The sequence below is a fragment of the Beta vulgaris genome, chromosome 9 (assembly GCF_026745355.1).
Source record: "Beta vulgaris subsp. vulgaris cultivar EL10 chromosome 9, EL10.2, whole genome shotgun sequence".
Taxonomy (NCBI): Eukaryota; Viridiplantae; Streptophyta; class Magnoliopsida; order Caryophyllales; family Amaranthaceae; genus Beta; species Beta vulgaris.
Genome location: NC_079210.1, coordinates 38,851,642 through 38,869,652, shown reverse-complemented (window position 1 = coordinate 38,869,652; position 18,011 = coordinate 38,851,642). Strand labels below are relative to the sequence as shown.

The 18,011-nt window shown below is 34.7% G+C and overlaps 1 protein-coding gene across 2 annotated transcripts; it reads left to right on the top strand.

Moving 5' to 3' along the window:
• The first annotated feature begins 14,384 nt into the window (after positions 1-14,384).
• LOC104903723 (polyadenylate-binding protein 2) lies at positions 14,385-17,977 on the top strand. 2 transcript variants are annotated; one of them, XM_010691827.3, is made up of 7 exons: positions 14,385-14,802; positions 15,324-15,636; positions 16,350-16,600; positions 16,695-16,958; positions 17,050-17,291; positions 17,396-17,536; positions 17,614-17,977. In XM_010691827.3, exons 1-7 carry the CDS (start codon positions 14,595-14,597, stop codon positions 17,794-17,796), a joined length of 1,602 nt encoding a protein of 533 aa, XP_010690129.2. In that variant the 5' UTR covers positions 14,385-14,594; the 3' UTR covers positions 17,797-17,977. The 2 variants fall into 2 exon arrangements, with proteins under 2 accessions (XP_010690129.2, XP_019107452.1); XM_019251907.2 differs by having other exon boundaries at positions 17,611-17,730.
• Positions 17,978-18,011: the final 34 nt, after the last annotated feature.

Here is an 18,011-nt window from a genome sequence, read left to right as displayed (position 1 = left end):
TTTTGCATTTATTGGAACACTGACGTTCTCTGTAGCAATTATGGTATAGCTTTTTTCATGATGGTTAATTATTTGAAGTTGTTTATGCCGACTTTCATGTCACTCATAAAAGTCAAAGTGGTGATGGTACGGATAACTACTTATAGTTGTCCTTTAAAAAAAAGGTAACTACTTATTAGCTGTATCTGTAATCTGTATGTGTTCTCTTGGTTAGCTAATAGAAGGAAAAAATATAAGTGGAATATGGTGGTTTTACTATTACATTATTAAGAATGCTTGTTTGAACTCTTATCCCGTTATCCCCAAGACTAGAGATGTCCCAGTTCTGTCACTAAATTTAGACGAATTTTATGTTGTAACTTGTAATATTTAAATAAGAAGGCTTGTGGAAGGTGATTTAATGTCTTTCTTCACTCTTCGTGTGTCACCATGTTGTAACTTTCGTTTATTTTACTTGAAAAGTCCTTATATATTTATTTTCAATTAATTACTACATAGATGCTTGACACAGGAATGAAGAAATGAAAAGAAGTGATGCTGTAGCTCAGTATATAACATTGTAAATAGTTTGTTATAAATTCAGTTAGAAGGTTGTTAGAAGGTGGTTAGAGTTTGTTACATAGCTTGATGTATACTCTTTGTAAATAGGCATATAAATACTCTCTCAGGTTGTAAATATTGGACAGATTTAATACACAAACTAATTGAGAGATATATTTTCTCTTTCTAAGATAATATAGTTCATCTTTCATGGTATCAGAGCTACAAATTAATCGAAGATTTTCGATTTTTTTGAGCTAATTTCATTCTTTTGAGAATTGAAATCATCTCTTTTCCAGAAATTTTCTTTTCATTTCTACTGAATCAACATCTTTACACTTGATTATTCTTCTTAAATCTTCAAAAATCTCTTAGAAATTCTTGAATTCTTCTTATTCTTGAATCATTTCAGTTCTTTTGATTCCTTGAAAATGATAGAAACATCTGTTAATTCTGTTTCTCAAAGTCAGAATAACATTGTAGGATATACTGACAAGTATTTTCTAGGATCTGGTGATCAACCTGATAAGCATTTAGGTGCACACAAACTCAATGGAGATAATTTTTTAACCTGGAATCGAGGTATTCGATTGGCTTTAGGAGCTAAGAACAAGTTAACGTTCATTGATGGCAAAACTCCAAGACCTCCAGTTGATTCTGAAGAATTGCAAAAATGGCTGCGCAATGATTACATGATTCAATCATGGCTGTTGAATTCTATGGATAAGATAATTGCTAAGGTTTATTCTTCAACAATCTGCAATCAGTTGTATGAAGAGATTCTTGAAAGGTATGGCAATCTAATGCACCTCAATTGTTTGAATTGCACAAACAGCTTTCTTCTATTCATCAAGGTTCAGATTCCATAGTTCAATATTACTCCAAATTGAAACGTGTTTGGGATGAAATACAACTTTTAGATGGTTTTCCAGATTGTGATTGTGGTGCTTTAGCTAAATGTTCTTGTGGTATCCTAAAGAAAGTTCTTAATGCTGATCAGAAACAGAAATTAATTCAACTTTTAGTTGGATTAGATAGAGGATATGACACTGTCACCACAAACATTTTAAGCATGGATCCTTTACCTTATGTTAATAGAGCATATTACATGTTGTTACAAGTTGAAAGGCAGACTAAGCTAAATATTCAACAAGACACCTCTCTGCAGACTAGTGCTTTTAATTCTATGAAACAGCCTAGTTTTCAGCATCATAATGTTCATGTTCATCCTTCTCAAACTGAGAGGAGATATGGCAAAAGGATCAAATATGATAAGGCTAGTAGAAAGTGTGATTACTGCAAGAAGACTGGTCACACAATGGATCAGTGTTTCAAATTGACTGGTGCATATCCAGAATGGTTTATTAACATGAAGAATAAATCTGTTCCTTCTGATTCTACTTCCAAATTAGCTGCACATGTTGGAGATACTACTGGTGAATATCTTGGTGCAACTCCATTAGATCTTGCTCCTTCTGATCCTTCTAATCAACATCCTGCTCAAGTTGATTCTGCTCTAGTGCAAGCTGTTTACAAGGAGATGCTTAAAATGGTGAAAAGACAACCTACTCATCCAGCTTCTTCTGAATTCACTTCTTCTGTGAACTTTGCAGGTATAATGTCTGTTGCTACTGTTAATTCAGTTTCACAATTTCATGACAAATTGGCTTGGATTGTAGACACTGGGGCTACAGATCATATGATCTGGGATAGAAGTTTATATACTTCTTTTAAATCTTTGATTACACCTATTAAAGTTGGTTTACCAGATGGTACAACCAAATTTGTTTACATTACTGGTATTGTTCATCTTACTGATAAAATCATTCTTCATGATGTGTTACTCATTCTTGATTTTACACACAATCTTCTCTCTGTTAGCAAATTGTTATCACAAAATAATTTGCTTGCTGTCTTTACATCTTCTTCATATCAATTTCAGGACCCTACAACTAAAGAAATACAGGCTATTGGCTATCAACAGGATGGTTTATACAAATTCAGTTCTGTGCCTACTGTTTCATCTGCTATATCTTCTCCTTGTTTCAATAAAAGCTTTCATGTTGGCATTTCTATTCCTAATTTTAGTACTCTTCATGCTAGATTAGGTCATTTGTTAACTCATACTATGTCTAAACTGTCACTTCCTTATAAGCTTCATAATAATTCTCCAACTTTTTGTTGTGAACCTTGTGTGTTTGCTAAATCTCATAATACACCTTTTCCTATTTCAACTTCACATGCTGGTGCTATTTTTCAGTTAGTTCATGTGGATCTTTGGGGCCCTTATAGGCAACCTTCTTTAACTGGAGCTTGTTATTTCTTAACTATTCTTGATGATTATTCAAGAACTACTTGGACACATTTGGTGCACTCCAAAACTCAAGTTCCTACTTTGTTAAAGGAACTTATTGCCTATGTTGAAAATCATTTTGACACTTCTATTAAGATTATTAGAAGTGACAATGGTACTGAGATATTTCAGGCAGTTTGTACTAATCTCTTTGCTAGTAAAGGTATACTCCATCAGAGAAGTCTCCCTGGTAAACCTCAACAAAATGGCAGAGTTGAAAGAAAACATAAACATCTTCTTGAAACTGCTAGAGCCCTCACTTTTCATGCTTCTCTTCCTACAAAATTTTGGGGTGAATGCTTATTGGCAGCTACATATATAATCAATCTTATGCCTTCTTCTGTTTTACAGTGGAAGACTCCCTATGAACTTCTCATGAAGAGTGTTCCTTCTTATGAACACTTAAGAATCATTGGCTGTCTATGTTATGCTTCTATTAAAACTTTTGACAAATTTGCTCCCAGGGCTAGAAAATGTGTTTTTCTTGGCTATCCTTATGGTCAAAAGGGATATAAACTCTATGATCTTGCTTCTCACAAGATTTTTTTAAGTAGAGATGTTAAATTCCAGGAACACATATTTCCTTTTGCTAATCTTTCTTCTGTTTCTTCAGAACATGTTACTCCTATTTCAACTCCTATGGTGAGTCCTGGTATTCATGATGATGACATTCCTTCCTTTTCTTCTACTTCCTTTCCATCTTCTCCCTCTTCTTCTGCCCCTATGACTGTTCTTTCTTCCCCTACTTCTACTCCTTCTTTACATAATTCTGCTCCTGCAGATTCTACCTCTCCTACTCCTATTTCTTCTTCTTCTGATGTTCTTCCCCCTAGAAGATCTCTTAGAAACAAATTGACCTCTACTAAATTGAAGGATTTTGTTGTTCCTTCCTCTCTTTTACCTTCTACTTCTCTTTCTTCTTCCTTTAATGCTTTTACATGTCCTGAATTAACTCAATTACCTCCTGCAAGCCTTGCTAGCTTAGCAAATGTTTTATCTCATCTTGAGCCTTCTTCTTATGCTCAAGCTAAGAATGATCCTAGATGGGTGGAAGCTATGAACAAAGAATTAGAGGCTCTTGATCTTAATGATACATGGGATATTGTTGATTTACCTCCCAATGTTAAACCTATTGGTTATAAATGGGTTTTTAAAACCAAATTCAATCCTGATGGGACTATAGAGAAAGGCAAAGGCAGGTTGGTTGCCAGGGGAGATAGACAGATCAAGGGTAAGGACTATAAGCATACATTTAGTCCTGTTGCCAAATTCGCAACAGTGAGAACTGTCTTGGCTATTGCAGCTACTTGTCATATGGAACTTCATCAACTGGATATCAATAATGCCTTTTTACATGGCTTTATTGATGAAGATTTATATATGCAACCACCATTGGGGTATACCAAAGCTAAATCAGGGCAGGTTTGCAAACTGAAGAGATCCATTTATGGCCTGAAACAGGCTTCCAAACAATGGAATTTGGAGTTAACAAAGTTCCTACTGCAACTTGGTTTTCAGCAGTCTAAATATGATTACTCCATGTTTACACTCAAGTCTGGTGATTCCTATACTATTGTAGTTGCCTATGTAGATGATTTGTTGCTTGCTGGCACTCATTTTTCTTGCATACAGCACCTCAAAACACAACTACATGATGCTTTTACCATTAAAGATCTAGGCCCTCTCAAGTACTTCCTTGGTATTGAAGTAACTCGAGATTCTACTGGTATTCTTCTCAATTAGAGAAAGTATATTTTGGATCTTCTCACTAACACTGCTATGCTTGATTGTAAAGTAGCAGATTGTCCTCTCCCTCAAGGTTTAAAGCTTAGTAATCATGCTGGTGATTTACTACAAGATCCTGAAGTTTACAGAAGGATAATTGGGAAACTTCTGTACTTAAACATGACAAGACCACATATTTCTTTTGCTGTTCAACAGCTAAGTCAGTTCCTTAGTGCTCCTAGAGCTTCTCATTTCTTGGCTGCACAACATGTTCTAAGATACTCAAAAGGAACTCTACATCATGGTCTTTTTTATTCTGCTGATTCAACCTTGCAAATGCATGCTTATTGTGATGCAGACTGGGGTGCTTGTATTGATTCAGCTAGGTCTCTCACTGGTTATTGTGTGTTCCTTGGTACTTCTTTAATCTCTTGGAAGACCAAGAAACAGAAAGTTGTGTCCAAAAGTTCTACTGAAGCTGAGTATAGGAGCATGAGTCACACTACTAGTGAACTCACTTGGATTTTTAATCTTCTTTCTGACTTACACATCTCTATTCCTACTCCTATTCCTTTGTTTTGTGATAACAAATTAAAGCTGCCCAACATATTGCTGATAATCCTTGCTTTCATGAGAGAACTAAACATCTTCACATTGATGTTCACTATATCAGAGAAAATGTTGCTTCTGGTTTTATTGCTACTCAGCATGTTAGTTCTCACTTGCAGCTAGCAGATGTGTTAACTAAGTCTCTTGGGGCTTCTCATCATAAGTTATTAATCTTCAAGCTTGGACTTGTTTTTCATGATGTACCTCCAATTCCAGCTTGAGGGGGGGGGGGCTGTAGCTCAGTATATAACATTGTAAATAGTTTGTTATAAATTCAGTTAGAAGGTTGTTAGAAGGTGGTTAGAGTTTGTTACATAGCTTGATGTATACTCTTTGTAAATAGGCATATAAATACTCTCTCAGGTTGTAAATATTGGACAGATTTAATACACAAACTAATGGAGAGATATATTTTCTCTTTCTAAGATGATACAGTTCATCTTTCAGATGCATATTGGGGCCACATGCTCATGAACTCATACATGAGGTGGTGAATGTTTCCTAAGAAAAAATTGTGAAACTTCCAGAAAAGATGATTATAGCAACTTACAAAACAAAAAGGAAGTACCTAATTGAAGCGAACCGATTTATCAGCTAATATTAGAAATATAAGCATTAGTAGTTTAACACCCGTGCAGAATGTGTGATACACTAGTAGAATAATTGCTTATTGCTGCGGTGATATTGCTGCGGTTTTACCCATACGCAGCAATATATCACATAAAAATAAAAAAATATAAGATAACCATATTGCTGCGATTTTCGGCGGAAAACCGCAGCAATATGGTTTCAACTGAATTTTTTTGAAAATTATTTGACTATTAGACCAAATATATTGTTGCGGTTTCTGGAAAAAACCGAAGCAATATATTAAAATAATAATAAAAAATATTATTTTAATATATTGCTGCGGTTCCTTCTTGTAACCGCAGCAATATCATCATTAGGGTTTTCTTAATATTTATTGAGGGCGCCCCACTTTCCTTCGCCCTTTTCATTCTCGTTGAGTCCCACTTTCCTTTTCTCTAAACCGTCCTCCCTTTTCATTCTCGCTGAAAGTCCCCATTCCCCCAACCTCTCATCTACCTTCCTCTCCACTTATCGCCTCTCTCATCTCCATTCCTCTCCACCTCTCGTCCTTCAACTTTCTCTCTCCTCCCCAACCTCCACCGACGCCGTTTCTCTCTCCTCCCACTTTCCTTCTCTCAACCGTCCTTCACGACGACGCTTCGATTTTTCGGGATTCTGCCATTGTCATTCCTGTGAGTTTAAAGCAGATTTTGCTTTGATGTTTCCGGATTCGGTGTTGATGCGACCTTGATTCAAGATTTTCGGTCGTAGATCGCCGGCGCCCTAATCTCCATCTTCGCACTCTCGACACTTACCTCGACGACGGCTGAAGACTCGCCGGCGCCTAACCTCCATCTTCGCAAACCGTCGCCTCCTCGCGCGCAAGCCAATGAACAATAGGGTCGTAGATCGCCGGCATCTTCGTGTAATTTTTTTTCGTGTCATTGATTTTTCGGCAGATCTACCTTTGTTTTTGTAATTTTTTGTAATTCTGTTTGTTTAATTTTTTAGTAATTTCATATAATTTTTTGTTATTTCATTTTCTTTCTTTCCATCTTTTAGTTGTTTTTTAATGATAAGTTATTGATTTATTTATATTTTTTGATAATATGTCCTAGCAACTGAAATTATTCGAATTTGTTGTTGATTATAAAATGTCATTTCATTTTTTGTTGGTGATTTTGGTGGATAGTGGATGGATTATGGCTTGGTTTTAATATTTCAAATTTGATTGCAAAATACCAAAAAAAAAAAAAAAAAATTTTTTTTAACTGTACCAGTGTATATTGCTGCGGTTTTAGTCAAAAACCGCAGCAATATGTGTATTTTTCTTTAAATACAGCATATTGCTGCGGTTTTCCCTAGGAACCGCAACAATATCGTTTATTATTCTAATATGAAATACATATATTGCTGCGGTTTTACTCAAAAACCGCAACAATATCATCTAATATTGCTGCGGTTAAAAACCGCAGCAATATATTATTTACCTATTGCTGCCCCCTTAATTGCTGTGCGGCCAAAACCGCCGCAATATGCCACTTTTTGACCGCAACAATTAGCATTTATTCTACTAGTGATAGTATTCATTTCACATTCTGATAGAGGTGTTCATTACGGATATGCGATCCGATCTGAAATTTCAGATCGGAAAAAAGCGATCCGAATCCGATCCGAAAATTTTCGGATAGTATCGGATATCCGAAATTTTCAGATCAGATCATCGGATATCCGAAAACTAAGAAATTGAAATTTTCAAAGGAGAAGTTCCTAAAACAGGTTTCAGATCGGATCAGATCATTGGATATTTCAAATATCCGGTCTTGAAAACAGATATTTCGGATCGGATATCCGAAAATATTCGGAAAACTCCGAAATTTTTTCATGTTTAAGATATTATCGAATATTCGAAAATGAAACATGTCGATCCGTATTCGATCTGAAAATTTTCGGATATCCGATCCGAAATATCCGAAAACTAAAAAAACATATCGAATATCCGAAAAATCAAATCGGATCAACCGGATCAGATACTTATGAACATCCCAACTTTCTCATACACTACATTTGTGGTAACATTTGAGTTTGCACGCTCTCTATCACAAATTAAAATCTTCGAACTTTTTTTGCTTGTAACTCTTGATACAGCAATATGGAATTGTCTATGGTTGAATACTGGCCGAAGGAGATATAACCTACATGAGCTAGAAACTGTCCTTGGCTTTTATTTATCGTTATTACAAAACATACAACCAATGAAAACTGCCTTCTTTGGATTTTATCGGAAAATTTGTTGTGTCTGATGGTGCAAGTGTCATTCTGGGAATGAAAACTTTGTACCCCACATTGCTACCGGACACAACAACAACCTCAATGATGCGATTGCCAAGATGCTTAACAACTAACTTAGTACCATTACATAGCCCAGAAGTCTGGTCAATATTCATTAGGAGCATCACTAGTGCCCCTACATTCAATGTAATGTTATGATTTGGCAATCACCCACACTTGATAGTATTTAGAAATTAATTCAGTTGAAAACATCTCATGAACTCCAAAATTTTCTTCCTCAACGAAAATTGCATCTGAACTAAGATAAGTTCTTTCTTCACCTGGCAAGCGAGACAACACATGATCATTAACTATATATGCCAGCTATCTCATTAGTTGGAGCAAGAATAGTTCTTTTCTGAAAATATTTTGCTTCCCATATGTAATTCTCTAGGTTGGGATATGTACTATCTAACAACTATTGCAGAAATAGGGTCATCTCCTCCATCTATCAATGACTCATGAGGAATTTCTACACCGGCTTCACCGTAATTTGGTTCACCAACTTTATCCTCTTTAATATTCAGAATCCACGCACTATGAGAATTTCCTAATTTCATCCACATTCGAGTTACCGGGACCTGTTCTTAAACGCATATTTTACGTTAATCTTAGCACACGACAAAAAACACAAAAGTAACATATGTTGATTGCTGAGAAGACAATATCTTGTCTGGTTCCTTTGAGAATGACATGCAATATTTGTCTTAAATCACCAGTGAATTACTGTATGGGCTTTTGTTTTACAAATTGAAGATTTTAATAAGTTTCTCCTAAAATCATGGTGATGAATATGAACTTGTGATTTGAAATTTTATAATTTATTGAGATTATTTTAAAACTTATTTCTGACGATGTGTTTAGTGGTTGATATAGTTAATGTCAAGGCGGATCACGTGTGACGTGACCTAACATTTTTTTAATAAGAGTTGATTGAAATAGTCTTTTCTCTGTCAACTGCTTTCCTTAGAGTCTCAAATAAAATCACATTCCACACTACCACTGACACTCAGCCATACACCCGCTTATGCTCCCACTTCTCCCGTTCATTCTCTCTCTTCTCTTTTTGCACCATTGCTGCACCATATTTGGCCACCCACTGGCCATTGCCCATTTAGCCATGCTTTTAATTTTAGACTTGTGCAAGTTGCTCGAAAGGTTTTTTGTTTTATAAATTTAAGATTTTATGTTATTTTTCCTAAAATCAGAGTGAAATATTTTACCCGTTAATATATAAAAGTGATAATATTAAAGTTAAGAATATAAAAAATAAATATTTACATAAAATTTCGAAATAGCAAAATTTTAATTTGCTATTAACCATATACAGGTTTTCTAAAGCATAGGTTGTTATAGGAAATCAATGATTGAATTTATGTTTATTTACTTATAGACGCACTCTAATTTTTAATGTTGTTAGCTTTGCTTGTTCAGAGTCTTAAATACACGCATTTGTTGATCATTTTTTTTGTAATATACCTATCAAATTAAATGGATTCAGACATATCTTATACAACATTATTAACACATACAGAATATTATGACAAAATTATACTAGAATTTTGAAACTTTTAATTTGGACCTTCAAATGAAAGTGAATGGATATTCTAGAAAAGAAAGAAATATTTTTACATATTAACACCAATGTCAATGACTATAGTCAATGCTTTTAGACTTTGAGTACTCCATGAGAATAACTCTATCTGATTTGAACTCAACATCCATGTATAATGAAGTATCTTCAAAACCTGTGATTATGGTTTTAAACTTTTTTTCAGTACGATCTCACTATTACAGTTTCTAGAAGTAAAGAGAGAAAAATTTAGCGAGATGTTATTATTGATTGATAGAGTATAAATCTATTCGTGGGGTCTCAACCATCAGCTTAAGCTTTTGGTTGAGTTGGTCCCTTGACATGAGCTTTTGGTTGAGTTGGTCCCTTGACATGGTATCAGAGCCAGTGTGACATAAAGGTCACGGGTTCGAATCTCATCACCCCCTCATTGCTAAGTGGAATATTTAGCGCCAGGTATGAGGGAGACTTGTGCTGCATCCACACTTCAAGCCCAAAGGGCTCTTGCGTGAGGGGGCGTGATAGAGTATAAATCTATTCGTGGGGTCTCAACCATCAGCTTAAGCTTTTGGTTGAGTTGGTCCCTTGACATTGATATTAGCATTACTACAACCACTAATTAGATAAACTCAACTATTTATATAGCTATACAAAGAGAAACTTAGCTAGTAGCTACCCAAAAGAGGAGGAGATCAGACATTAGTTGCAACTAATCAATCTAGTTGAGAGGAGAAAGAAGCTTTTGGTATATGAGAAGTAATGTGAGCAGGTGGTCAGGAGCTTGTGGATACAATAACAACATAGATCACAAAATCGGTCACAGCGCCAAGGACAGATGTAACTGTATGGGGTTGACTAAGTTCCATACCGGTTTGAGTTATACCGGTCTAATAGCTTTTGGGCTTACGAGCCTGGGCTTAGATCCAGTCTATATCTCCAGTGCCTACGGGCCTAAAAGATATACTTTCAGTAAAAGATAAACTAAGATATGGGCTTATTTGAGTCCCTATAAATACTCCGTTGATCTGAGTCATGAGGTACGTACACGAATCCCAATACATTACACTTGAGAGCTACCGGCTTTTAACCTAATACTGACTTAGGCATCGGAGGGGCGTTCCTCGGATCAACCCCCGAGGCTAGTTTACTTACTCTCTTTTGCAGGGATCCAAACCGGTTTCAATACCAGGACTTAACGGTTCAAGACCCTGTAATTTGTCCCATACCGGAACAGTAACAGAGCAATGCCACAATGTTGGCAACTCGAATTGATTAACCCGGTGCCTCCGGTGGAAAACTCGAGTGTTATACAATGGGATTTTTCATATCGAATCAATGAATTCACGGCTTCATATCATACTCATATTATATTGTAGGATAAAGCAGTTATTATGCATGGTTTTAGGGTAAGAACTAGTTATTAGGTCCGGGCTATGTCCCGAGTAAGAAAAAATTTCATTTATTAATATAACATTTTATGATAATAACACTAAATACAACTTAACCTAGTGGTTAAAACTTTAGTATATGTACTTGAGGACTCGGAATCAAACCCTATACCACGCAATTTCTTATTTTTTTTATGATTAGACTATTTATAGTGATAATTGAGGTAGGGTTTTAAAAATATTATTCGGTTTTTTTTTTCCTTTAGGAAACTGTATATAATGAATGTAAAAAATTAATCCCTAAAATCACGTTCTCCAATTTAGGAATGATTTTGATTTAGGTGATCAACTTGCACATGATTGAAGATTGTAATTGATTGAATTTCACATGATTAGAGGAGGCATTGATAGATTGTAATTGGTTCACATAAGCATGATTTAAGGAGGTTTTAAAAATGTGAAAGTATTGGGTCAGACCGTCTGACGTATTGTTTACTGTCAGACGGGCTGAGCCCAATACATCTTCTCTCTGCTTCACTTTTTAGGTCACATTCTCTCTCCTCTTTCTTCTTCTTCTTCTCTGGATTTTCATATAATCCACCCAGTTTTGATTCTTGAGCTGCAATAATTTCATAATCTCCTTTTATAATCCCAATTTGTCGTTTCTTTCTTCTTCTTTTTTTCTCCTTCTTCAACTTCTACAACCTTTTTTTTCTCTGTATTTGTGAAATTTATTTTGTTTCATTTCTTCAAATAGTACAACCATCCTTCAATGGCAGAAATCATAATAGCTATTTATTACCCTTTTTAGAAACTTCAAATAGTACTACTTACTTGAGAAACTTGTTCTTCCCTGTGATGAGTATATTCGACTCCATTCTTTATTGATCTAACAAAGAAGAAAAAAATCAGCTAAGAGGAATGAAGAAGAAGGAGAAAGTGAGAGAAAGCAGAGGTTAGTGTTTTGTTTTTCAGTTGGACTTTGTTTTGTTTCAGTTGGACTTTGTTTTCTTTCAGTTGGACTTTGTTTTCTTTCAGTTGGACTTTGTTTTCTTTCAGTTGGACTTTGTGTTTCTTTCAGTTGGACTTTGTTTTGTTTCAGTTGGACTTTGTTTTTTTTCAGTTGGACTACCTGAAAAAAAATGAAGACTACCTGAAAAAGAATGAAGACTACCTGAAAAAAATGAAGACTACCTGAAAAAGAATAAAGATCAACTGAAACCCAAAGTAAGTCTAACTGAAGTACAAAACCAACTGAAAAAAAAGAAGACTAACTGAAAACAAAATGAAGACTACCTGACAAAAAATGAAGACTACCTGAAAAAAATGAAGACTACCTGAAAAAGAATAAAGACCAACTGAAATCCAAAGTAAGTCTAACTGAAGTACAAAAACCAACTGAAAAAAAAGAAGACTAACTGAAACAAAATGAAGACTACCTGAAAAAAAATGAAGACTACCTGAAAAAAATTAAGACTACCTGAAAAAAAATTAAGACTAACTGAAAAAAATTGGAACCACCTGAAAGTCGTCCGACCAAAGATTATGGTCGGACGAGTCCGACACAATACGTTCTCGTTAAAAATTTCAACCATATGCATTGAGAATTGAGTGACACATTGCGAATTTGCTTAGTTGGATAGTCTTTTAAGTGTCTAAACAGACTCCCCTCAAAAAAAAAAAAAAAAAAAGTGTCTAAACAGACAAGTTGGATTCAATTTATTCTGAAGAGCAAAATTGATTGCCAAATAACAAGAGAAGCTATATAGTTGACATGTAGGAGAAAATTATCCAGCTTTTATTGGCATATACTAGTCCTATATGCACGCAATGCGTGTGAAAACAAACAAAAGCGTTTTGATATATACAAAAAATTGTTCATAAAATTCATTGTGTATTTTTTTTTCTGTTTTTTGAAAACCGTACCAATAAATCAATGATGATGTATATATTTTGTTGTTAATTAAGGAAATAATGATAAAAGATGGTGAATTTTTATTTTATTACTTAAGTATAAAAGGATTTACCACTTTTGGTATCCCCTTCTCTTCCCTTATATAATATAAACTAGTCCTAAATGTACGCGATGCGTGCGAAACAAATAAAAAAGTCAATTACATACTAATATATACGAAAAATTATTCATAAAGTTCATTTTATATTTTTCTTCTGTTTTCTGAAAGCCAATAAATCAATGATGATGTCATAAAGTTCATTGTATATTTTTCTTTTGTTTTCTGAAAGCTAATAAATCGATTATGATAAAAGATGATGATTTTGTATTTTATTACTTAAGGGTATAAAAGGAAATACCATTTTTGGTGTCCCCCTCGTCTTCCCTTATATAATAGAGATACATTTTTATTGGGTGTGATGTTCCTTTTTCCTTTTGTTTTGGCAGTTACTTGAGATAAGTTTACTGATTTGAAAAAAAATCTTTGTTTCTCTTTTGATTTTTTTTGTTTTTCCAATTCTTTTTTCCTTTTTGTTATTCTATTGGATGTAATTTGCTTCATTAGTTGGGGGTAAAATAGATTTTTTAGATTTTTGGTGTCCTACCTCTCTTGACATATAAAATAGAGATAGATATAGATAAATTTGTTACTTTAAATTATTAGTTGTACATTAGATTTGGTGGCCTTTAGCTTAGATTATCGACCCCCATATTTTACTTCACACAAATTAAACCTAGTTTCTCTAACCTTTGTATAGGGAGAGAAAAATAAAAGGCGTTAAAATCGGCTTGATACACTTTATAGAATTTATCTTGTAATACACCGCCTACTTTTACATTAAAATTAGGCAATGGTAAGCCTAATATTAAAAAAGAGAATTAGCCCAATAATGACTAAGTTGATTTCTTTCGATTATTTAGTCTAATCCATTTAATGACTAGGTCTACTTTTATATTAAAATTATACCGTCTTTTTTAATAATTTTTGTACTTCATATTAAATTTCTCCGCAAAGGTGTTGGATTTATATGGGTAAAGAATTCGTCCAATAATATATCATACCATAGCAATATGTCTAATCAAGCGAATTGAATATGTATATCACTAATCCGTTCGTTACATTTCGGCGCACATATAAAAAGTATATAATTTCTCAACCATATGGTCTCATAATATTATTTTTCTTATCATTAAAAAATAAAAAAAGTATACTAATTATAATTAATTATAACAATTATGAGATTTAAGATATCTTAGCACGTAGCACTCATTTTGGACATATACTACTATCATATTGTTTCATAACAAGCCTACTCTGAGGGTCCAGCCTCACAAGCCCACTTCACCCTTTTCATCAAAAAATTCAAACCTGTTAACCGACTTAACTACCAACATTCTGCTTTTAACAAACCCATTTTTCTTCCATCTCTGTTTCTTTGCTATATAAACTCATCATCAAAACTTCACTCCCTCAAAAAAATAAACCTTTTCCACTCAAATTTTTTCTCTTCATTTTCTGTGATTACTGAGAAAAGCTTGAAAAACAGAGCAATGGCGGAAACTGAAATGAAGACTGATAATCTCCTCCAAGAACAAAGAAGATCTCTGTATGTTGGTGATTTACACCCAGAAGTTAATGCAATTGATCTCTACAATGTCTTTTCTAAAGTCACCGACATCGCCGGTGTTCGTGTTTGCTACGATTGTCTTGGTCATTCTCTTTGCTATGGCTATGTCAACTACTTCTTTCCTCTTGATGGTAACTTCTCCATCTCTTTCTCTTACAATTTATCCTCTCTGTTTTTCATATTGATTTTTCATAGTTGAAATTTATCTGGGTTTCTTACTATTCTTGATTCTTTTTTGTGTGGGTTTTTGCCTGTAATATGTTTTAAGGGCTAAAATTCTGTTTTCTTGGACAAATTTGGATATGGGTTTGTGGGTAGTACGTGTATGTTATATCTTGAGGACTTTTATTTTATTGTTTTTATGTGTTCATTCTGTAACATATTCTGAAACGGGTTTACATTTTTGTTGCCTTCTTTTTTTTTTTTTTTAATTATTTCACTTTTAGCAAAATTCAGGAAATGTCCAATTTGGTACTGATTCCATTTTAAACAGTTAATTTCTTTAATTGATAAATTTCCTGTAAGTGTCGAAAAATCGAGTTCAAGGTTCTTTATCATCAGTGAGGGATGTACTACACATTTAGTTAATGAACTCTTTAGAAATTTTCTTTAACTGATAAATTTGTTGTTTGTTTGTTGGATTCGTATGCAGCTGCAAAAGCTATGTCTGTGTTAAACCACACCAACATGAAAGGGAAACCTATGAGGATAATGTGGTGTGAAAGGAACCCATTTCCAAGGAAGACAGGGAAGGCCAATCTCTTTGTCAAGAACTTGGACTCTTCGGTTGACAGCGCTCGTTTGGATTCCATTTTCAGCAAGTTTGGCACTGTTGTCTCTTGCAAGGTTGAAGTTGATGAGAAGGGAAATAACAAAGGTTACGGATACGTTCAATTTGAACAAGAAGAGTCTGCTGTGGAAGCCCTCAATTCTTTGCATGATACTTTGCTTGAAGGAAAGAAGCTGTAAGTCCTCTCTCTTTAGTAATGTCATTAGTTTCCTAGTATGTTTTGGTTTAAAATATGATGACATTGTTGTAGAGTAGTTGCTTCTAAGATTTCATTCTTGGCTTATTTGTATGTGTTTCTATGAATTTGGTGCAAACTGCCTATGATGTCATTAGGTAGTATCAGTAATTTATGTCATCTGGTTTCGAAAATTGATTGAATTGCTTATGCTTCTTCCTATGATGTCATTGAAGAAACTGCCTACAAGTTCTATTGCCCGAGCAGCTGAGATCATGGTTCCTCTTTCAGTATAGTCGAATAGTTGAAATTCTAGAATCTTAGCTTATCTGAATATGTGATTCTATAAATTTGGTGCTAAAACTGTGTAAAACCAAATATAATGGCTCAGTATGTTAAGTAGTGTTGGGTTCTTTGTGTAATATGGTTCTGAAAAGTGATCAAAATCTGCATATATCATCTTATACTGTCATCAAGGGATTAATGCCTTGGATTGTTGGTATATGAGCAGCTGAGATTATCTTCTTTAATGCTGTAAAATTGCCATTTAGATTCAAAATTGAGTTTATATAGTTGTTCAATTTGTGTTTCCTAATCGGCTTGAGTTTTGCATCCCCGTTGCTTTAGATTAGGAGATTCAAAATATTTTACTCCTGAACTAATGCCAATATCATTTCAAAACCTTGCCTTTTGATGGCTTGAAATGAATTCAGATTCGTGAGTCATTTCATGAGGAGCAGCCAGAGGAACCAGAATTTCACCAATCTGTATGTAAAAAACCTGAAAAGAGATGTAACTGACGATGACCTTAAGAAGAAGTTCTCCGATTTTGGGAAGGTGAAAAATGCTGCTGTTATGAGAGATGACCATGGTATCTCAAAGGGATATGGCTTTGTTGATTTTGAGTCTCCTGACAATGCAAAAAAGGCCATGGAAGCCCTAAATGGCACATCTGATCATCTAGGTAACAGTTTTTCAAAATCATCTTAATCTGAAATCTGCAATCTAAAAAAACTTATGATATCTGAATATAATAACATTTGCTATATTTAATCAAGGCTGTGGGAGTTTGTTTGTTGGGAGGGCTCAGAAGAAGGCAGAGAGAGAGAAAATGATGAAGGAACGAATTGCAAAATCTACATCTTCGACTGTGTATGTGACTGTCCTTGATCCATACGTTACAGCCCATATGTTACGATCACAATTCAGTGTCTGCGGAAAGGTGGTTCAAGCTAAAGTAATGCGTTACTCAAATGGAGTCAGTGGCATGGTGACTTTCTCCAGTCCTTCAGAGGCAAAGATTGCTGCTGCTAAATTTGGTGGTAAACTTCGCAACTTGAATCAAACTTCTTAAAAGCTGACAGAAAGAAGTTGAGATTTTGATAGATGTTTCGGCCAATTTGTGTTTCATAGGACGGATCTTGCCTTTTAAATCTCTCTTTGACGCTAAAGCTCAGTCCAAGGAAGGGGAGACAGTGCCCCCTACCTGTGTAACACAATATTTTTCTGCTGGGTTTCGTGATGCTGCTGCTGCTGCTGCTGGAAATATTGCACCTTCGAGTTTAGTCAAGAGTCTTAACAGCAACTTTCTCAGACAGAACTTCAGGCCATATTGTGCATATTCTCAAGGGGGGCAAAATTTCATAAAAAATGAGGTTTGAGATATTACCATTACCAACTAATATAAGTATTCTGATTGAATAGTGTCCGAATCATTTCTAGATAATCATTTCTACTGATGACCACTGCATATCTCCAGGGACTGAACTTAAACATTGCTGCTCAGGATGAGAAGCGCAAGCTTTTTCCAAAGAAGACCATACAGTCAAACTGTAGCTCTTCAACAGCAATCAACATTACAAGCTGCACGAATCTACGTATGGTTGTTCCAGAGGCTGAGGTAGTTATTTTCGGTTTTCCCATTTAACATTACAAACTGTAGATCATAATTTAATTTCTGTATGCATGTTTCAGTAGAATTACTATGGAGAAAAGGTGAGGGGAATGAAGCTGAAAAGGAACCAATTCAAGCAATGTGGCAACTCAAGTCATTTACTGCAGCAAATTAAGGATACAATTCTGGCGGACATTTTTTCAAAGACTCAGAAAACTCTTGTTGCTTCTTCAACCTTCAACCTACCCAAGCTGGAAGCTGCTTGATCTTATACTTCTGTGAATTTCCCTTCTACCAATTTTTTTTTGTGCTGTTAATTCAGTTCCCGTTTCTCTAGTCTCTTAGTAGTGTATAGCTTAGTATTCGAGACTACTTATGTCTTACTGTCTGCACCCAAACTACCAACTTTGCTGTTAATTCAGGAAAGCACAAAGCTGTTTCTGTTAATTGTGTGTATCTGATGTGAAGACTTTAAATTTTG

What these genes read in the sequence shown, in the direction of transcription:
- LOC104903723 (XM_010691827.3), top strand. Translation starts at nt 14,595, where the DNA reads ATGGCGGAAACTGAAATGAAGACTGATAATCTCCTCCAAGAACAAAGA. An exon ending in CTACTTCTTTCCTCTTGATG is followed by an intron (nt 14,803 to 15,323) that starts GTAACTTCTCCA and finishes ATTCGTATGCAG; the next exon opens with CTGCAAAAGCTATGTCTGTG. An exon ending in TGGTTGTTCCAGAGGCTGAG is followed by an intron (nt 17,537 to 17,613) that starts GTAGTTATTTTC and finishes ATGTTTCAGTAG; the next exon opens with AATTACTATGGAGAAAAGGT.